At 38.0% G+C, this 22941-nt stretch overlaps 1 protein-coding gene across 1 annotated transcript; it reads left to right on the top strand.

Moving 5' to 3' along the window:
* The first annotated feature begins 4736 nt into the window (after positions 1-4736).
* LOC131301201 (ethylene-response factor C3-like) lies at positions 4737-5741 on the top strand. Its single transcript, XM_058327370.1, has one exon. It carries the CDS (start codon positions 4813-4815, stop codon positions 5560-5562), a length of 750 nt encoding a protein of 249 aa, XP_058183353.1. The 5' UTR covers positions 4737-4812; the 3' UTR covers positions 5563-5741.
* Positions 5742-22941: the final 17200 nt, after the last annotated feature.

Raw genomic sequence — 22941 nt, 5'->3', positions numbered from 1 at the left:
CTTAAATAATTGGCTGTTGACTGCCTTTTCAAAACAACAACAGTGTAGTGGATAAAACTTCTTGCTTTTGTGGGGATTCCGTGACGGAGTGTGCTTTTGTGGGGATTCCGTGACGGAGTGGGATCTTCTCCGGTCCCTTTACTGGACAGTCCTGTCATGGTCGTTTTCGGGCCCTTCCCGGGTCTGCTTTGATAATCAGGACTATTGTTGTTTTAGATCCCGTTGGCTGTTGAGAACGTTGGGCATGTCGAAATTTATGTTAATCGATTGTTGTTTAATATATAGTACTATTATGTTTTTGTAACACGTTTAACTTGAGAAAATTTTATTTTTATCCGGTGTTGCAATGTTTTGTATGTCATTGCGCTCCCAAGGTTGCAACATACCCTTCGAATGGTACTTAATGATTTCCAATCAGATTTGAAAACCCATAATCTACAAGTTTTATACTCAAACGCATGTAGATCTGTATACTGCTATAACCATAGCGAACCGGTTAGTTTACTTGTTTCCCCCTCTTGTTATATCTTAAGTTGAGAAAATACGTTTGGGCTAATTCAAGTGGAGCCAATTAGGGAGTTGAGAGGCAGGGAAGCGTATAAGAAATTGAAAACGGAACAGTAAGGACATTACAAACACAGTAGTTTTAGAGAAACTCTCTCTCGACTCTTTTTTCAATATTCAATAATCAACTCCTTAGCCCTGAGGCGAACAACTGAATATAAAGGACGCAACTCTAAACCCTAGAAAGCGTAAAGTAGAGGAAAAAACAAGAGTTCTGAAAAAAGAACGGGCTGAAACGAAGTTTCTTACGAAAAGTTATAAGCGAAACAAAAATAGTCCAAAATGGTTTGAAAGCCCGTTCAGAGGCCCAAACGGCCTCAGAAGGCTAAAAAACACGTGTCACATAGCCAAGGGCAATGTGTCCTGACCGTCGGGCCATTTCAAATCGAACCCAGGTGGGCCCAAAGCCAAATTCCTCGGTCAGTTATTTACGAAAATACCTATTAGTACAAATAGGCCATGGAATGCTTAAGGTGGTACTCCTCTTTGGCTATTGCATCAGGTTGAAATGATGTGGATTCAACCATAAAATGTATTGCACGGGTGAGACCTATACCATTTCAACCAATAAGAAAGAGGATAATATTCACCATCTTTTAAGGAGAGTGAACAAAATTGCACTCGCCAAGTAGGGGACCTTTCTACCTTTGGAGAGGGTTTGAATGTGGCTGTTTATTTCGACAGAAAGTCTATGTACCCAACTTTAAAACACAATTCCGGATAGAATTGTGTCCAGAACCGTCCGATGCATATGAACCCATTTACGTCGAAAATGGTTCGGGACAGAGCTGTGTTTTGAAATTGTGTGCTTTGCATTCCTTTTCTTTCAAACACACTTTCTCTTCTTTCAAATCGACTTCTAGGACTTGTAAATTTTGATACTTGATTTTGATAGTACTATATATTTCAGAACAACAGATTTCAGAGTGTGGTTTACGGTCCCCACCCCAACTTCACTAACGACAACTCTGTTTTGTTTTTGGTGAATTTGTAAATTACAATTAGTACACTTGTGGATTTTTAAAATTTGGTTTTCCCCACAGAATAACAAGTTAAATAGACAACAACTACTAGAATGCATGGCTTAATTAAGGATGATTAGTTTGATTCTTTGAATGTTAACTGACACGAGGGCTACTAATTGAGCTAAAAAACAAACTGTTTTTTGATGGTTTAGTACCTAACTAAGGCATTTAGGATAATAACAGAAGCCCTTTTATGACAAAGATCTAGGATTCTAGATCTGATTTTTCTTGGAATCAGTGTACCAGCGACGAAAACGGCGTCTGCAGCGGCTTCTGCTTCCAGTCTGTGGCGGGACGAGTTCGAGTTGGTGCGGCAGGTCATCCAGGAGGGTTTGCTCCGTGTTCATACCTGTCCTCTCAATTTTGGGCTCTCCAATCCCTCTTCACAAGTGTGTTTGACGGGTCCGGCTTCGGCGTCGTGGTTCCACGTGGCTCTTTCCTTTTTATTCTTGTTGTATTTTCTTTTATTTTGTTAATTTTTTTGTATTTTGGAACCGGTAGTGTCCCCTTATTGTACTGTGTATGTTTTGGCTGGGTTTGTTAATAATATTGGGATGATTTGGTTTGCTCGAAAAAATTGTAGCTTTTGGGTCTCATGTGAATTGTGAAACACCTGCTTAATTCAATTGGTGTTTTTTTTCTTTTTCCCTTTCACTTTTACATGCATGGATACAAAGTACTAACTGATACATGCATTGTTCCTGTAGCGATTAATTATAGAATTCGTCATTTTGGATTAATAATAAGGACAATATATTGGTCAATCGGACCGTGACACAAATAAAATTTTATCAAAGTTTAACAGTTTTTGGTTTTGGCTCATTTTTCCCCCCCGCAAGATTCAGTCATACGAGAAGGATTTTTGTACCAATTAAGTTTTAACATGAAATGGTTCGTGTATGTTAAGATTTTTTTTCTTATCACCGCAGCTTCTACATTACGAACAACTATGGTTTTATCTGCAGAGGGGGGTGGGGTTTTAGTAACGCGAAAAGAAGAAGAAGAAGAAGAAGAAGAAGAAGAAGAAGAAGAAGTTGTCATGTCGTCAAAATATCGTAGATCTCTCTGACTCTTTCACCTTCCTCTTCCATGGACATCCAATTAACCATTTGCATTTTCAACATTATTTTCGACATCCAGTTTTCAAGTAAATGCTACTACATACTAAAATGCCACAAGATAGAGCAATAGTTTCTGCATTCCTTCTGTTTATCTCCGAACAAACAAACGAGCACCTCAAAAGTTTTCATCATAAAAAATGATAGACCTCACTTCCTCTTCCATGGAACGTCAAATGTACAATTATCCATTTCACCATTATTCTCAACATCCAGTTTTCAAGCTTATGATGATAATAATGTACAACAATGGAGTTTTTTTTTTTTTTTTTTCCGATCGCCAATGAAAGTAATATTTCATGCATTGACAACGTACAAAAAAGATTAATGCCACGGGTGCCTTTGAAGCGAAATGGGGCATGCAGTAGATGATCATGGGTCTTTGAATAATTAAGTTAATCTGTAGGATCAGTCAAAAACAATTGTGGGTTTTAAGGGAATTTCCACTCATTGACCAAGTTTAATCTGGTGACCAAACCACTACCATAAAAAAGCCATGTGGACCCTATGAAATCAAATTTACCAATTTATAAAAATAGGCTCCATCATAATTAATAATTCTAACAATGACCTAGATAATTCTAAAAAAGCCATGTGGAAAGGCTTGATCCGAACAGTTTCGAACAGTTTTTTATTGAACGGTTCAAATAAAAACTGCTCAAATCAAGCCTTTTCCGATTATTTTTTTTGTTAATTTCTTGCGAACACCTTTAAAATCACATTCTGTACACATTGAACGGTTCGGATCATAAAATTTTTATCGGGAACTATGAGTTTGAGATTTGTGGTGTTTTTTTAGATGTTTTTTTGGGTGTATATATTCGGGACGGTTCAAGAGACGCCCAAAAAAAATCTAAAAAAACACCCCGTATATATATCTATATAATAAAACACAAAGGTGTGGGCCTCTATACAAGACAAGTTGATCCAAGGGTTGAAATTGATTTGATCCAATGATCGATGTATGCTCTCCAACTCTCGTAAGAAAGTATCCACACTCTTACAAATATATTACAAAAACGCCATCAAGATTCAAGGGGTAATTCCAATTTCAATTGGGATGGATAATGCCGTAGGCACGGATAAGCACTAGTATATATATAACCCAACTAAAATCATTGAAAGGGCTTGTTGCCCAACCGTTATCTCCCCTCTCACTAGGGATCAGAGCTAGCCAGGATTCGAGTTTCGTCATAGGCATTTAGAATTTAAAACTATCAAACAATTTCTGAACCCAAACTAAGGGGGTGTTCGGACAAATAAGCCAAAATGGCTTATTTTTTGTCCTTATTCAAATTTTTTTCATATCACTTGGCTTATTGTCATTTTTTTGGGGATTATTGCATCCTCACGACAAGAGGAATCTAAAGAGTAAAATTTTTTGACCGAAATCCAATTTTTTTTGAATAAAGACGAAAGTAAATCAATAAGCCAATTTTTTCGTCTTTATTCAAAAAAAATTGGATTTCGGTCAAAATTTTTTACTTTTTAGATTCCTATTATCGTGAGAATGCAATAATCCCCAAAAAAATGACAATAAGCCAAGTGATACGAAAAAAATTTGAATAAGGACAAAAAATAAGCCACTGTGGCTTATTTGTCCGAACGGGCCCTAACTGACCAACTCCCCCACTAATCCTCCACTAAAGCTGAAATCATCAAAGCCCACGTCACTCTCATTTTTTAAATTTATTTACATCAGACCTGGCCGCCATACCAAAACCAGTCCTTTGACTCACGTGCACCTATGAACCCTATTATATAGTATTATTATTTTTAGAATGAAACATACCCTATTATAGGCCCCACAAAACGTTCATGCATGTATATCTCCAAGATCCACCCCTTATCATATTTTTTTATGTTATACTATATTTTTATCAGTGTTTTTATATTATTGTTTGGTATTCAAATGTGTACTCGAGTATTTATATGCTTATAAATTAGCAGCTAATTACCTTTTAGAGTACAGTGGAAACCCCCTCGTGCGGCTATATAAAGGCCTTTGCTTATACTATTTGTCATATCACAAAAGACCGATTATACTATTAGAGAATTTTAAAACTTACTTCAATCTTTGAAAACTTAATTCCTTCAACTCGTTCATGGTTTCTTCTAATTTCTTTCCCTACCCATATCCTCATTTCTCACCCCAAACTTCTTCCTTCGCTTCACAGGAATCCGTGGTGGGATGTAACGGAGTGTTTGAATTCAACAATGAATCCCTTCCGTTCGACGAGAACAACTCCGAAGAAATGCTTCTCTTCGGAGTCCTGGCAGAGGCAGAGATAGACCAGTTGCTGAATCGGTACGGTCAGACGGACTCGTTGAAGGGAACCTCCTCCAGCTCCTCGAGTACTCCTGCTCGAGGCAGGGAAGAGGAAGTATGCTCGGAAGAAGCGCACGGAGATTCCGTAAAGGAGGTTACGTACAGAGGCGTCCGGAAACGTCCGTGGGGGAAATACGCTGCAGAGATAAGAGACTCGACGAGGAACGGGGTCAGGGTGTGGTTGGGAACGTTCGACACCGCCGAGGAGGCGGCCCTGGCGTACGACCAAGCGGCATTTGCGATGCGCGGTTCCAGCGCGGTGCTCAACTTTCCGGCGGAGGTGGCTTACGAGTCCCTCAGGGAGATGAAGTGTGGCTTTCAGGAAGGGTGTTCGCCGGTTTTGGCTCTGAAGAAGAGACACTACATGAAGAGGAAAGGACGGAAAGGGAAGAAGAAAGATACTGTGGAGAGAGAAAATCGGTTAGGGTTGGAAAATGTGGTGGTGTTAGAGGACTTGGGCGCTGATTATTTGGAGGAACTTTTGGGTTTGTCTGAGAGCAGTACTGGTGTTGGTACTTGGTCATGATCAAAAGTGTACTTTAGGGGTTACCCACATTGTTTCTTGGCCTCTCTCTCTTTCTTTCTCCCTCTCTCTCTCTCTAGATGTGGAAATGGTTGAAATCTCATGATTTATTATGTTGGTCTCTTATGTTTATTCAACACAAACAAAATGTCTAGTTAACACGTACAATTTCTTGGTTTTTCTTGACCACTAGTCTCGTGTATCCGTGTGAGATACGGTCTTAATTAATGGTTTGTAGAAGATAATCTTTTCGAATATGTAATGGAAGAATCAGAATGTTGATTAGCCATTAATTAGCTCCTATTTCCTTGAAAATTCACATGCAAATTATTTGTCTGTAGTAAGGTACAAATTTAAGATCAAACACATGTTATGGACCCTCGATTCCTGTTTCAGTGAACTTGCCATTTCATTGATCCCTTCTAACATATGACGTGAAGATTCAGTTTATTTTGGTGCATTTTTTTTTTCATTTTTCCTATCGTCCAATGGGCATGTGTCAAGCGCATGACCATCTCCGAAAAACTTATAGCCACTTCCATATGTCACTACAAAAAAAATGAAAATAGATGACAAAAAAGTGGCGACGAAATTTAATTTCGTCACTGTTTTGACAACTTTTGTGACAAAATAATTTCTTCACCAATTATACTTGTTTAGAGACGAAAAAAATATTTTTGTCACAAAAGACACCCATTTGGCGACGAAATACATTTTTCGTCGCCGAAAGCTTAAAAAAGGTGACGAAATTATTTTTCGTCACCAAAGATAATCTGTAACGCTCCGATTTTCCGGAAGTAATATAAAATAAAATCTTAAGAAAATTTGCTAAATAAATATAATTTTTCAAAATAAAGTTTAGCTATTACAGTCACAAAATAAATTTACTGATTCAAAATATATTAACTTCAGAGCTGACTCTAGGGTTGATACAAATCCGAAGCATACTCGATCTTCGTTCTTGATATTCTTTCCGTCTCGAACTGCACCATCTTTGAATCTTCTCCATTGAATCCTACGTCCTCTGGCAAATTGATCGCCGAAGCAAACGATTTGCTAGGATACAGACGTATCCGTGAGTGATAAATCACCCAGTGGAATAATCCAACCCAACTACCCCTCTTACTTTACAACTAACAAGTAATCGGATAACAAGAATGCGACAGGTAAAACAGAGATTTTTCCATATAAACCAGTTATTACTATCCATTAACCTAATTTGAAATCTAAGATCTCTCTACGAGATCTTTCCTCCCCCAACCGCTAGCCATGCTCGGTCCCATGAGATTACCTCCCTTTGCTGTCGCAGATATACCTCAGTTATGTACCGAGTGTGCACCCCAATAACTACAACAAGGGGAAAGCTTATCATGCCTGAATCACAACTAGGGTTCGTCTATCTTATACACCACTTCACAAATCACTTCACAATTATCATTGGACACACGCCAGTCTATCAATTCATCACTGAACACTCACCAATTTCAATCTCATCACAAATCCCATCATTTCTCAAAATCACGCCTGCAGGCAATCTAAAAATAAAACTTTTCAATTCATCCATTATCTAGCATCGTCTAGATAAATTCTATTCGCATACCACCCCATGTCTCTAGGGTCCAATCTAGCATTCAAATCAAGCAGTGGTGCAACATACAATTAATAAAATAATAAACAAAACAATCAATAAGCAATGTAATCACGCAACTTTTTATGAATGAGCCGCTGCCCTTAATCTCGTGTGGCCAAGATAATAATAAGTAAGAACTTTTTTTTAAAAGAATTTAAAAAAAGATATTTTTTTAGGCTCTCATTAATTATTTCTAAATAATTAGATTGATTAAAAACTAATTAAATACATTAATTAGGTAAAAGTATTAGAATAATTAACATGACCTTAATAAGAGTTCTAAAGGTCCTATGCAACCAGTTGAGTGTCAAAAGTTGGGTTCGGAGGGTCACGGGATTAATTTAAATGAAGACGTTAAATAAAATGGCCAAAAGTGAAGTAAATAGATAATAAATAATTTACTAATTAAAATATGTTGAAGTTAACAAAGTTTCATCTTCGGAATATAAGGAGTCTAAATAAAATTTCTCGGGTATTAATAATAAGGTTTATAAGGTCGTAAAATAATTTTGATTGGAAACACTTTAAATAATAATAAATATTAAATTTAATAAAAAAAATAAAATTAGCGAGATATCATCTTTGAAATGCGAGAAGTATAGAAAAAATAGTTTGGGTGGTAAAAACGTTCTTCGAAAGGTCGCAAAGATTTTTCGTTTGTAAACTCTTGAAAGATAACGAATAAATAGTTAATAAATAGATAAATAAATAAAAAAAATAGGATATCAACAAGGTATGATCTTTGAGGTGTGAAAAGTCTAGGAAAAATAGTCCGGGGGTCAAAAATGGTGTTTGGAATGTCGAAAAGTCGATTCGAACTAAAACTATACCCATCGCAAGGTCTGACCGGGTTGACCTTGAGGCCTGCAAGGTCAGAGACCTGGTTCTTGCGACTGGAGCAACCCGAAGGTTGCGGCCGCAAACTCCATGTCAAATTTCGTTTTTTATTATTATTTTGGCTTGGTTTCGATGCATGGAATCGTTTGGGGCATAAAGTCAAGCATATAAACACTTAATATACTTAGAGAAGTGGTTGAGAGAGATTATAATACCTTTAATATGGACAAAATGATTCGGTGGAGTCCGGTGGGTTTTCGTTTGGCGGCGAAAGGTCGGTATTCTTGCAGCAACTTTGGACTGGAATAACTTGACCAAACCTCTTCCGTTTTGGACGAATCTTGTGTCTAACGCGAAGATCTTGAAACGCTCTACAACTTTTGTAAAGAAGTCGAAGCCCGAAAACCATTCGAACTAGGAGAAAAGTGGGATTTTCATAAGTCCTGTTTGCTGTTTGGAAACAGAAATCCGAAAATTTCACTGATCTTTGGACAGCGATAACTCTATCAATCCTTGACCGTTTTGGGTGATTCTTAGGTCGAAATCGAAGCTCTCGACGCCCTCTACAACATTCGTGAAGAAACTTAGGCCTAAAAACGACAGAAACTAGGAAGAAACAGGCCGTGAACAGAGGGACGTGATATGGACGAAAATTGAAAGGGTGTGATCCCTCTTTTCTTGTTTTTGTTTATGTAGTGAACTAGGAGTGTTGTATTGTGAGAGGGAAGTGGAGATTTGGGGATAAGTATGGAGGTGGTGGAATGCGGAAGGAGAGAGAGATATAGTTTAATAAGAGTTTGAAAGGGAGTGAAAGATTGGTTTTGATAGAATTTTAGTTAGATAGGATAAGAGATGAGTATGGATACTTGTATATCTAAAATATAAATATATATCTTATATAAGTGTGAAAATAATATCAATTATACACATAATAATGTATAATTATTAATTCAATCTAATTAGTTATTGAATTAAGAATTTAACAATATAAATTTGTATTAAAAAAAATAGAGCCAAAAAAAAAAAATTCCAGATCGTTACATAATTATTTGGTGACAAAAAATATATTTCGTCATCAAATGTTTAACTTGGTGACAAAAAATAATTTCGTCACCATTTTAACGCTTTCAGCAGCGAAAAATAAATTTCGTCGTCAAATGGGTACCTTTTATGACAAAATTTATAAATTGCGTTTTTCACTAAATGTATTTCGGACATAACTCTTTACTAAAAACTCTGATTGAGATAATTCAAATTGGATTTGAACAATAACTCAATTGCCTACAACTTTCGTGTTTATCAAAATTGTTAATTTTAATTTTTAAAAGTTAAAAATTACATTCGAAATATATTTTCATGTTAAACTTATATGTTATATATTAGATATTTCAAATATTTACTCAAAAGTGTGTGTGGTGCAATTTGTTTGAGCTTGCGCGAAAAACTAAAAGGACTTGGGTTTGAAACTAAGTAGAGCAAAAAAGAAAGATTTTTTTTTCATATGAAAATGTCTTTTACAACGAAAAATTTCGTGAGCGAAGGGACTTGTCGTTGAATGTTGGATTGTTGGATGGCGCAAGTATTGCGGTAGTTCAATATTTCCCTCATTGTCTTGTCACTGGCTTTTCTTCTGTAAAAACTTTTCTTCTGTAAAAAAAATAGAGTGCATGCATGAGAGAGAGACTTTTACAATCTTGAAGTGCTGCGGTGTTTGCAAGAAAAAAGAATCTTGGGCATAGAGACCTTCTCTTTACTTAACCTACGAAAAAAACAGAGAGAATTAATGAGACAAAAGAGTGCGTGCGCGCGAGAGAGAGTGCCTTTTACAATCTTGAAGTGATGCGGTGCTTGCAGGTTACAAGAATCTTGGTTAGAGACTCTCTCTTATTGACCTGCGAAAAAACCCAGAGAGAATGAAAGAGAGAGAGAGGGAGGGAGAGAACCAATCTGCGAGAGAGAGGGGTTTGCAGGTGTGTAAGTCTTGTCAGGCCTTTTATGCGGATGATGAACCAGACTTGTGGATATATACTGGGACCGTTAATTACGGTTAATGTTTAATTACTGTATCAAGATTCATTTAATGATTTAAACTACTAATTTCTTTTCTTAATGCTTAACTGATCCTAAACATAAAATATATTAGGATCCACTAAGACAAGCTTCAGTGCCAGTCTTCTTTTGATCAGTGATTTGTGGCTTGCTCAGTGTCTTGCGTAAATTCTCCTATGTGACGATTCCTATTTGAATCCCTCATGTGATTAATTTAAAATTAGTCCAACTGATGTCCCAATTGACGACCCGAGCCATTAATCCTGTAGACCATGATGCGTTAATGTAAAATCCTGACTTATAAAATTTTAGTCATGAGATCCGAATAGAAACTCGACACTTTAGTTAAAACTAAAAGTAAACTAGGCTACGCGAGATGAATCATGGTTGGAATAGACCTGTGAAATCTGATTCAATTTTGAAAATACTTTGGGACAACTGAGTTATATCTGATACGCGGTATGAGTTACGCAACGTTGAGATTTTTCCTTAAAAATCAGACAGCGCCACGATAATCCTCATATTTTTATTAGTCCATGTTGAATTTTTTTAAATTTTCATACACCGAATCTGAACGCGTTCGGAAAGAATCTACGACGAACGAACGCGCAACGCCATGTGTCGCGCCGAAAGCTCAAGAGTTACGCGTGGCTTGCTGTTTCTGCAAAAGACCAACGTTGTATATAAACACTTAGGTTAATTAATGAATTAAGAAAAAAACAAATAAATCCAATAGCGAAAGGAAGCTAGTGGGATAACATGACCACAAAGGAGATGGATAAATCCAGAGTGTAGTCAGATTAGATGGATGGTTTCCTTATTCTGGATTAATTTGGACAACAAAGGAGATGGATAATATGAACAAACTAAATTACACTAATTTTTATCATAGTTGTTGTTCCATGCAATCGTAATAAAGAAAAACTGTTTCCGAATTTTCGTCATATTTGTATGTGTGTATATATATATACACTCGGGATCCAATGAGGGATACCGCACGGCCTTACCGTGCGGGACTCCCCTTTCCCGATCGAATTGCGACGATCCGAGCCGCTCAAAGTGTCCAGAACGTGATTTTAAGGGTACCCAAGAGAAATCGGCAAAAAAAATGATCAGAAAGGGCTTGATCCGAATAGTTTTTTACTGAACCGTTCAATAAAAAACTGTTCGGATTAAGCCATTCCCGATCATTTTTAATGCTGATTTTTCGCAAGTACCCTTAAAATCACGTTCTGATCACTTTGAGCGGCTCGGATCGTCGTAATTCGATCGGAAAAGGGGAGTCCCGCACGGTAAGGTCGTGCGGGATCCCTTAGGAGATCCGGACTGTATATATATATATAAAATAAAAGTTGCTTAATGTTGTTGTTCGTCTTATTTATTGAATTCGAAAAATCGATGGGATAGGAAGAGAGAAATAGAGGACGATACAACTAAGCACGAGGGATTTGAACTCTCACCTTCAATTGAGCGTGAGAGATTATTTGTCTAGGACAAGAGAACTAGTACAAACTACACAAAATGGTATTAACAAGTCGACAATGTTGCTGCCCTTAGAGGGAAGGATGATGAATTGGTCTCTTCCTCCAACTCTAAGGGTCAGTCCATTACTAGTCCGGTTACTCTTTCGAGGCCCGTAGTGATGGATAGAAGCGCTGGGCTCAGTATTCAACGAGAGAAATCTATTCATGATATAATCCAAAAATTGGATAGAAGGGCGAAAAGATCAAGAAGGAAAATCAGTAAGAAGAAAGCTCTCTCTGATTTTGGGTTAAAGATGGCCAAGGTGAAGAAGAAGAACAATAAAGTGGTTTCTTTTTCTTCTCTTTCTTCCAGCGACATTCGCAATAGAAATTTCTTGTTAGTTATGAAAGCTCGTAAGTGTATGGAGATTGGTGCTTTGTTGGGAGTTAAATATCGGGGGGGGGGGGGGGGGGGGGGGGGGGGGGGGCCCCCAATATCATGAAATATATTGAATTGGAGGAGGGTGAAATTTTAGATGAGGAGCTTGGCAATTTTGATGATTTGGAGGATGGTGCCTCCCTCTCCATGGATTTCTGATTTCATTTGTCTTTTCTGTCTTGGTGTTCGTTGTTGTTTTTGCTGCGTTTTTCCGGTGTTGATTGTAGCTTTGGTGGGTTGGTGTCGCAGCTTTGTGTCTCTTGTTGGTTTGCTTTGCCGTTGTCTAGGTGGCTGGGTGTGGGTGTTTTGATCGAGGTTGTTGTTTGTGTGCTGTTTTTGGAGCTGTCGTTTGTTGTTTGCTTCTGCTGCTCAGGTGTTGGGCTAGAGGTCAGTGGTGGTGGAGTGGGCTCGGATCTTTTGGCTGTTAGTTGATGGTGTCTGCTGGTATTGTTGGGTGCTTAGATCTAGACTGCTTGGTTTTTGGAGACAGCGTTGTCTTGGGTTCCCTGGGTTCTGTCGGTGGTTCAGTTGTTTTCTCCGGTGGGGTGGGAGTTTGTGTAGAGACCCGTAAATTTCTTTATTAAATTTTAATGTTTTATAAAGGGATAAGTGATGGTTTAATGTGAAAATGGTGGTTGTGGGTGAATGTGCAAGAATGTGGAAGATGTGGGTGTCGGTGTAATTTGGTGTATATATGTGTATGTGTGTGTGTGTGGCAGGGGATTTATTTTCCCTCTTCATCTCTCGGTCTCTCCCCCTCTCCCGACTCTCTCTCGGCTCTCTTCATCTCTCTCACTCTCTCACCCGAAAACTCTCCTCCAAACTCAAAACCCACAACAATCAACCTCAACTCCATCTTCTACTTGCGTATTCGGGCTCGTATTGCGTTGAATAGAGCTCGGTTCGGTGTATTTAGCTCGGTTGGGATTCTGAAAGTTAGGGCTTGCTCAATCTCTTTGGTTTCAGCTTGGATACTCGAGGTAGGGAATTCTACCTCTTTTTATATGTTATTTGAGTATTCTTGTATCATTTTTGAGCTTGTGTTGTTGGTTATTGAGATTGGATCGAAATCTGAAAATCCTGTCAAAAATCGTCTGGAAAACACTCTCCCTACCGGTAGGAACTTCTTGCCTACCGGTAGGACAAGTAAGAACTTTTTCCCTCAACCAACTCAAACGTACTGCAGCAGCTCAAAAGCTGCTCAACGTATCAACTTCCTACCGGTAGGAACTTTCTGCCCACCGGTAGGTCAAGCTGCTCATCCACCTACCGGTAAGACTTGTTTGCCTACCGGTAGGCCAAGTACAAAGTCGTTTCGTTCCGGTAGGAACTTTCTGCCTACCGGTAGGTCAAGCTGCTCATCCACCTACAGGTAGGACTTATTTGCCTACCGATAGGCCAAGTACAAAGTCGTTTCGTTCAAAATGTTGGCTCTTTTGTTTGCAGTTTCTACCGGTAGGACTTCTTTACCTACCGGTAGTCAAGTGCCGAATTCTTCTCTTCTACCGGTAGGATTCAAGCACCTACCGGTAGGTAGTTGAGCTGCTACAGTGTCTTTCAGCAGCTTTTCATACGTTCTTTCAAACCACTTTTTGAAGCCTTCCATCGACTCTATTGGATTCTTTTACGCATTATTTCTAGTGTTTGGAGAATAATACCTATTTCATACATAAAATCGTGTCCGATGGACTTGAATGAACTTATTGGGTTAACTATCACGGAAACTAGGATCAACGGATTGACGTTAATGGATTACGGATAAAATGTGATATGTTACCGCCTAAAATGAACTGAAAACCACAGTGAGTAGTTAATGCGTGGGGTATAGGTTTAACTTGAAGTGAAAGGTTAGTAGAATGCCAAAAGGGGAATTAATGACGGTTTCAGAACAGGTGAAGGATAAGATGACGTAAAGGGTAGCTATTCAATGAAACGAGAAACATGTAATGTAAGGGTTGATTTCTGTTGAACCTGAAGCTGGGAACCAAATGTGTGATTTGGATATACGGGGTCCCGAGCACCCGGAACATGGATCGGATATACGGGGTCTTAAGAACCCGGAATGAGAATCGGATATACGGGGTCCATAGAACCCGGAATGAGAATCGGATGTACGGGGTCATGATCACCCGGAATGTAAATTGGGTATACGGGGTCCTAATGCCCGGAATGTCTTTTGATTGATATCGTGATGTGACGATGTGAAGGATTTCTTGTGTGCTCATCAAGGATCCATAGGGAACTTATGAGATACTAAGCGGTTGGAATGTAATCATATGAGGTGGATGTGTAAAGATCGGAAGATGAGTAAAAAGGAATTCAAAGGACAAAGATAGGTTAATTGACAAGAGTGAAGTGTTCGTTTACGTTCTGAATTTCTAATATAGTGCTTGTGTCTTATCCATGATCCTTTGTTATCCGAAAGTCTATGTTTCACCGGCATCTTTCATCTCATTCGCATATAGAGTTTGCGTAGACTTTTCTACTGGGCTAGTGTAGCTCAGACCTTATATTATTTTCAGGTGCTAACCCGGATCAGTAGCTTGCATGACTGAAACGCTTGAAGTGTGGACATACCCCTTTTTTGAAAGCTACTCGACGGAGTTACCTAGTCATCTTTGAAAATTTATTTTGAAAGATGTATTTGTAACTTAAGTTGTGATTCTTTTGATTAAGGAATATTTGTAAACTCTTAACTCTCTTGACAATTGATACTTAAGTTAATTTGGGCCGTTGAGCCAATGATGTAATATTTTGGAAACTATTGGACTTTGAAATGCAATTACGGAAATGGGAATACTGGACTCTTTTGGGTATCGTACGAAATAATTGTGAGGTCTTATTTATGAAAATCATTTGTAATTATGTTAAAAATTGAGGACGTGACAATTTGGGCTTGGTTTTTTTTTTGTCCATTGGGTGTTTGGTATTTGTTGTCTTTTATCTTTGATTTGTACTTTATCATTTTTGCGACTGTTGATTCTAGGTATGAATATACATCAGATTGCGAGTGCCACTCTGCGTCAGATTCAATGTCTGGGTCGGGGTGAAATACATCAACTTCCTTGTGTTTCGTTATTTTACAATTGTTAGATGATTAGTTTGATTTTGTCTAAGGTATTTGTAATAAACTCCCCTATGTAAGTGCCGCCAGATTATTATTAATATAATCTTCTTCATTTAGTCAAAAAGAGAGAAAAAAAAATGAAGAAAAAAAAGTAAAACAAACGAGCCCAAAGATTACGACAATATTTCAGGTCCAGCTCATCGGCTTCGCTTGCAAAGATGAAAGATGCACCACTTGAAAACGTCCAAGGTGATGCGCCCATTCAGTAGTCGTTGAAGTTTACCAAACGGCCGTCAAATTCAATTATTTATTAACCGGACTACAACTAAAGATTTGCATAGTATATTGAGGAAGTCCGCGTCGATCCACAGGGAGTTCAAATATAGCTTGTTCGGATTGTAGATGTAAGGGTTTGTGGCATTAAGGCGGTCAACTTTTAGTTTTCCTTTGAAAGGTGAGAATTGCCCTTATGAAAAAGACTAGAAAATGAGTTTGAATTAAGAATTAAAAACGGCAAGGCAATAGAGTTACTAACGCCCGTAACTTAGGCCATCCAACAATTCTCAACGAAAACACGATTGAATTGCACGGCATAGGCTATCAACCGAAAGATTAAGCTATGAAAATAGTTAGACTAGATATAGAGTTTGAATAACAAGCTAAACACAAGGCGTGACATCGCTCCCGGAACCATGTGTGCAAGCACATGATCACCGGAGATTAAAAATGCCAAGACTTGAATTCAAACTAAATATCAAGGTCATGAACTAAAAGCATAGTTTGGAAAGCGATCAAGTTCTTTGGTTCTTTTGACAAACACGAAACGAGACGTGTGAGTAAGCACATGATCACCGGAGATTAACATCGGTAAGTTTTGTTACATAAAAGAGCGAATTACGCACATTTACAAACCATACCTCAAGTCTTAAGTTGAGAAGAGCAAAATTAACCTAAATCACAAGGTTTCATTCTCCCATGACCAAGCCTAATAGACTATTCACACATAATGAAAAGACTAGAAAGCATGCTAGAATTGGAAAACATGATTAACAGATAAAAATGTAAATAAACTTGATTTATATGAAGAACCAACTAGTAGCTACAACATTAATACTTGAAAATTTAACAAATAATTAATACTTACAAGTGTTCTCGAAGGAAATGAACTTAAAACTTGAACGACATTAATGGAGTTCTCTCCTAGAGAGAGAACTAAAGCTAAAACATAAAGTAGATAAGTGCTAGCTATTACTAAGGGGGAGAGAGATGGGTATTTATACAACTCAGTCTTTTCTCTCCACAAAATATTCCTAAACTTGCTAAAAGTGGCAAGTATTTCATAAATCGAAAGTCCAAAAAGCAGTAAAAATATCTGCAGGAGACCAATGTTATCGATACCTATCAAAAGGGTATCGATAACATCACTCAAATATTCCCCCGGAGAAGACTGGTATCGATAACAAATAGGAGAGGTATCGCTACCCTTGGGTCTGGACAACTTCTGGACCAAAAAGGGACAAATGGTATCGATACCATTGAGGATGTTATCGATAACATTCTGCAAAACTGTAGATTTCAGGTTGGCTTCAGCTTCAGCAAACAGCTTCCAGCAATTTCACAGCTCAGCAGCATCTTATTTTCATTATTTAAACTTAAGTAAAGACTACATTTTAAACATTTTTTTTACTTTAATTTATTTAATGAAAATAAGAAAGTATCCCCCATTTGAAAACAATGGCATTACCAGAATTTCAAGATTCTAATTAAATCAAAATGTCAACCCCCACTTTTAGTGTAAAATGGAAAACTGCACGTTTTTCTCAAGAGAAAATGGCTCAAAACATGACCTTGCCCTTCAAATAAAACCTTGCAATTTTGTAGTTACTCTTAGAAAAATTCAAGGATCAATTACCGCAATTTTTTATCTCGAAAATCGATGCTTTTCCATAAAGTCATTTTTCTATACTTAGACAGATTTTAAAGGACCGACAGGGTCTTCGGGTACTTGAAAGTATCCGGAGCATTCCTTGGCGTTCAAACGTGCCTTATTTATATGAATTACTTGAAACACACAAAAATCAGTCTTACGTGCAATATCGCTATAAAAGCTAAATTAATGCAAGATAAAACAACATAAAGCGGGACTAGTCGCACCAAATATCTACAATATTGGGTGCTCATCACAAGGTATTTTTATATATCCCACAAAGTACACAAGAAATACAACTTTAGCCCCATAATAGTTTATTGAGATGTAAAACAAACTTCTTTTTTTTTTGAAAGGCAATGTAAACAAACATCAACCTGTAGAGTCCTAAAGTTTGAGAAATTGACATATACTGTATAAAAGGTCCCCCGTACCCTTGATGTACAAATTAAAGGAAAATGCTAAAGACACGCACAAATATGCTCACACACTTACAACACCCACAATGGAGAAGGGGCCGCCGCACCCCTAGCACTATTTCTTAATGAGCTGTGCACAATTGCCTTTTTCTCCAGCTTCGGATCGCACAAAGATGATCGGCTTAAATTCTGAAGTGATTTTGGGTGTTTTGTTAACGCCTCAAACGATATCGAACGAAGCTCATTTTTTACAGAGACCTTAAACGATATATTTTGAACAAAATGAGCGGCTCCGATCATCTTTGTGCGATCCGAGGCGGGAGAAAAAGGCTGCTGTGCACAGCTTGCTGTGCACGAATCATTTCTGTTTCTTAATATCTTTGGTTATGGCACCGTTGGCAGAGGCGGATCATCTAGAAACGGATTATCGGCCGGTAACGGAGCAACAAACATATGAATCTCGTGGTTGGGCAGCGAGGCCGAGTTGGACTTCCAGTTCTCCTCCCTTTCACTTCCCCCAAACAATTGGAAGAAGCTTTGACCTCTTGTACTTCCCCACAAGGCACAACAGCTGAAGCTCGGGCCTCGGCGTCGCAGACGCCTTGAATCGTGAGCAATAGCAGAAACAGGGAGGAAAGGGTTGATGTAGAACACGTGGAGGCCCAATTCCATGATCAGTTGGACCGAGCCAAGCCCCGAAAGTTCAAACGGTGTTTAATTTCAGATTACCCAAATTGGCTAAATTCGGACGAGCTCGGAATAGGCCCAAACTTGGTGGGCTGACTTAATTTCGCGCTCCGGTCAATATTCATGAACCCTAAGTTGATGATCGATGGTGTTTTTCGGCCTAATTCCTTCGTTTAGGTCTTCAATTGCGTCATTTTGCCGTTTTAGGAAAGATTTGTTTCGTTAATAACTATTAGACCGTAATTCCTTTTAAGTTGATTCTTTTTGGGAAAGTCTTATTTTTCTTTCCCGTTTTCAGTTTTAGGAAAAGCCCCAAATTATGGCACTTTTTATTTTCCAAGTTTATTTTTAGGGTTTCTAGAGTTTCAGCATATTTAAGGGTTTGTAATCTAGAGTTTATGTAGCTTTTGATTAATAATATTGCAGAGATTTTCTCTTTCTTTCTTGTGCGCAAGATTTGCTCGTTGCGACGAGTTGTTTATCTCGTTTGGATTAGTACGCTAACTAATCTCTCGTGAATTCCGCTGCGTCAAGGGTATTCATTGAATGAACTTGTTATCGTTTAGGACTAGACCTTGTATTTTATAGATTGGATTTTCCTCTTTTTTTTTATATTATATTTTCCCGATATATTGCATCTCGTTTTCGAAGGCATAAAGGCACTCGAGCCAAGCAAATTCCCCTCAAGTGCTGGGGCACGTTTCCTAGTTGAAAATCCCTTTATGGAGAAAATAATGATTCGAATTTTAATGTTTCAAACACTCGCAGAGAACAACAATTATGGAGAAAAAGAAATCTTCCTAGGACATCTATACATAGAGATACATGAACAAATTCTATAAATTAGATAATTGAGTACAAACCTTCAGTTTTTATACAATTCGTTGTTGTTTATATAAATGTCTGATCGAGATGAATTTTTTTCAAAGATGTCATTTTCTTTGCGAGACGTACAAAATGAACATTTTAGATCAATGTTGTGAGCTCGGGGTTGAGAAGAAAATGTCAAGACTTGAATAACATTGTAGTAATAAAGATATGATCGAGAACGTATGAGCTGCACCCCTCGATTACAGTTTTTTTTTTTTTAACCAAGAAAATCCTACTATTATATACTACTATCCTAGGAGAAAGAGGCGTTGACTTGGAATAGTTTAAACCCTTTCCAAATGAAGTGCCCATTACCTGTTCCACCAACCGAGTTAGGAGGCAAATTCCACTCCTCAGAGTATATACCAATATGTTTCTTCTCCGAGGATATTATCCTTTTCAAGTCAATCAGGTTATTGATTTCAAAAAATTAGTTTATTGACACTAGTCGATTAATTAGTGGTATCTGAGATGTGGGTCAACTCGCGCAGTGCAAATAAGGTTTTTTTTTTTTTCCTTTCTTGGTGAGGGGTGTTCGGTCAACTTACGCATACCTCAATTAATCCCTTCATCGGTTCGTTCAAATCCAAATCATATAAACCAGAAAATTTACAAGAAATTACTTTCTTGCAGTCTGGCCTCAAGAGATGAGTCCTAACCCTGATCAATCGTGTGGAGAGCACACCCACCAACCACAGGACTAGCCCTCACGGTTGTGCAGTACTGCATATCATTCAGCCATGGAATCTGTGAAGATCGAGTCAGTATTCTAACCCTTTGAATATGGCAGAAACACACGCATGAGATAGAGATCAGTAGTAAGAAAGTCGGCCTTAGTCTTGGGCGGATCTCACACTTAAATCAACCCCTTCGTACTTCGATTCAATCAATCGATCGATCAAGAGGCTAAAATAATCTCTTTTGTTTGGGCCGCTAGCTAAAAAAAAGTCCTCATTTTTTCTTGAACAAGCAGGAAAAGGCAAGTAAAAGAGCCAAGAGGAAGAGTAGCGCCGCGCGCACAGATATTCCAAGCCGTTCAATGTTCGTCTGCTCCACACATGATACAAGTGTAACACTTACATTTCACGATTACGGACTCACATGTTTCCGAATCTATGGCTGGACACCAGTACGTGTCTGAAAATTCAGAAATAATAGCTCTAAATTAAGAAGATAAAAATGTAACAAGAAAAGCAACTATAAATTCAGTTTTCGGTCGTTGGAAACGTTCCAGGACGATCGAGAAGAAGCAGCAAAACAAACCAAATCAGCTCTCCACCAAACTCATGCTTTCCTTTGCAACAAAACCATAAAAACACAAGCATTGAGGAAACGCAAGTTTTTCCATATGATTTGAAGCTTTTAGCTCCATTTCCTGGAGATGAAAAACATACAAAGATAAGCATATTTCAGAAGTAGTTCCAATCGAGTTGATCACGAGTTGTAATTAGGTGATGGTGATGACGGCGGCGGTGATAGAATCTCAACATGAGCACCTGGTGCGCCGAAGGAGTAGACGTATGAAGCAGATGGTATAAGCGAGGGAGACGGCGGCCTAGTCGGTATTCCAATCTTTCGCCATGGCTCTAAACTTGTTTGCGCGTAGCGATTCCGAGAAGCCGCCTTGGGTACTAATTCCCCATAAGGTACAACACCTAAAGCTCGTGCATGCCTCTGCAACATAGTAGATCACACATTCATGTTACAAATTTGGAAAGAAGAGTATTCACCCATGGTGTGATGGGATTTGCGTACGTGGTTATATAAGGAAATTAGTCAATTACTGCTTGCTAATTAAAATATCCAAAGTCAACTAACTGAATCTTGTGGTAGTAGGGATGCCTTGACTCTCGAGTAGTGGCTAACCAGAACAGCCTATATCCAGCCTTGGAAAAATCTTACAGTCAACACTTACACACTTGGAAGTTCGAAGTAAATTCTAATACGATCCTCTCCGATTTTTAATTTGGACTCAGATGAGACAATTCAATTTATGGTTTGGATTTGCTCAAATATTCTTATCGGTTAGAGAGTCAATCCGAACCGTTAAGTGCAGCAACAGGCGATCTAGATTTCTTTGTTTTCTTGACCGCTAGTCTAGTGTATCCATGTGAGATATGGTCTAATTAATGGTTTGTAGCCGATAATCTTTTCAAATATGTAGTAGAAGAACAAGAATGTTGATTAGCTCCTATTTCCTTGAAAATTCACATGCAAATTATTAGTCTTTAAAGAAGAGAAGGTTCTTATCAAAAAAAGAAAGAAGAGAAGGTTCAAATTTAAGATCAAATTAACATATGTTTTGGACCCTCGAATATTCCTGTTTTAGTGAACTTGCCATTTGTGCTTGGTTGGTTAACACCTAACAGTACGATTGTGACATGAAAAGATTCAGTTAATTTTGGTGCATTTTTTCATTTTTCATATTTTTCCATGTGTCAAGCGCGTGACCATGATCAGGAATCAACGTACCACTGTCCGTAACACCATAGAACTATTTGTCGCAGTCCATCAAGGTTTAATATCTCTCTCTCTCTCTCTCTCTCTCTCTCTCTCTCTCATCGACAAATTAATAGCCTCCTGCATCAGCGAATACGCAATCCAAGTATCTGATCAAAGCCCTATATATATCAACTTTTGTATGTGTCACATTAGTAATTCACACCATCTAAGGAAAACCATTAAACGAGGGAAGCATACTTGAAGCAGCGGAAATAACAAAGAGATTAGTTGCGTACTAATCAAACGAATGATAGGTACTCGTAGCCACGAGCAATTTTTGAATCCTCAAGAGAAAAAGACAAAAATCTGAATATTATTGATAAAAAACTGCTTAAACATTAGATTACAATCCTTTTTATAGGAAAAATGCGTAACCCTAGCAAAACCCGAACTCAAAAACGAACATTCCCAAAATTTGGGAAAAATAATAAAATTGGAAAAAGGAAAGAAAAACATGACTTTTCCAAAAAGAATAAACTTATACGGAATTGTACGCTAAAAGTTATTAATGAAACAAATATTTCCTAAAATGGCAAAAAGGTCCAATTGGAGGCCTACTCGAAGGAATTAGGCCGAAAAACACCATTGGTTATCAACTAGGGTTGATAGATATTGACCGCAGCGCGAAAATAAGTTAGCCTATCAAATTTGGGCCCAATCCGAGCTCGTCCGAAAGTTGCCAAATTGGGTAATTTGCAATTAAACAACGTTTGGACTTCCGAGACTTCGACTGGTCCAATTAATAATGAAATTGGGCCTCCACGTGTTCTACATCAATACTTATTTTCACAAATATCACCCACCATGACAAATAGGATAGAACATTCAAGGAAACAGGCTGTTCGAGGCCTTGTGTATTATACTCCCTCCGTCCCCTTATTATAGTCCAGTATTTCATTTTGGGTTGTCCCTTAATAAGTGTCCATTTGGTAAAGTTAGAAGGCAAAAGTTGGTACATTGTCTATTTTGTCCCTAAAAGTAGATTCCATTTTGAAAAGTTAGTGAGTAAAAAATGTAATGATGATGGGTAAGTAGGGAAAGTGGAGGAAAAAGTTGATGTGAAAGGTATAATGATAATGTTTTTTTAATAAGTTGGAGTTACGAAGTAGGACATTTGAAAGGGGACGGAGGGAGTAGTTGAGAAAAGCAACCATTTAGTACTGATCGACCTACAATGTCAAATGACTCTCTGCAATGCATGCATATTAATCCTACAAGCTGATGATGAGTAAGATGTGACAAGCTTGGTTTAATATATATGCTTTCTGAGTTTCTCAGAATAGAGCTTGGTTTAATATGATTTCTGAGTTTCTCATAATAGCCTAACTAAAACATCCATGGTGAGGAGGGGCAAAAACTAAAAGAAATAAAGAACCCAACTTTCACATCCATGGTGCCTGAGGCGAACCATTCGACTCAATTGAAATAAGATTTGAAGAAAAGAGTATCCCATTACCAATCCAATTTTATTTAGGCCGCATAGCTCAGAATC

Source organism: Rhododendron vialii, chromosome 9a (assembly GCF_030253575.1).
Source record: "Rhododendron vialii isolate Sample 1 chromosome 9a, ASM3025357v1".
Classification (NCBI taxonomy): Eukaryota; Viridiplantae; Streptophyta; class Magnoliopsida; order Ericales; family Ericaceae; genus Rhododendron; species Rhododendron vialii.
The sequence above is the reverse complement of the archived record's forward strand: the minus strand, read 5'-3'. Positions and strand labels throughout refer to the sequence as shown.

Bases quoted from the DNA above. Each gene is read 5' to 3' on its own strand.
- LOC131301201 (XM_058327370.1), top strand. From the start codon at position 4,813: ATGGTTTCTTCTAATTTCTTTCCCTACCCATATCCTCATTTCTCACCC.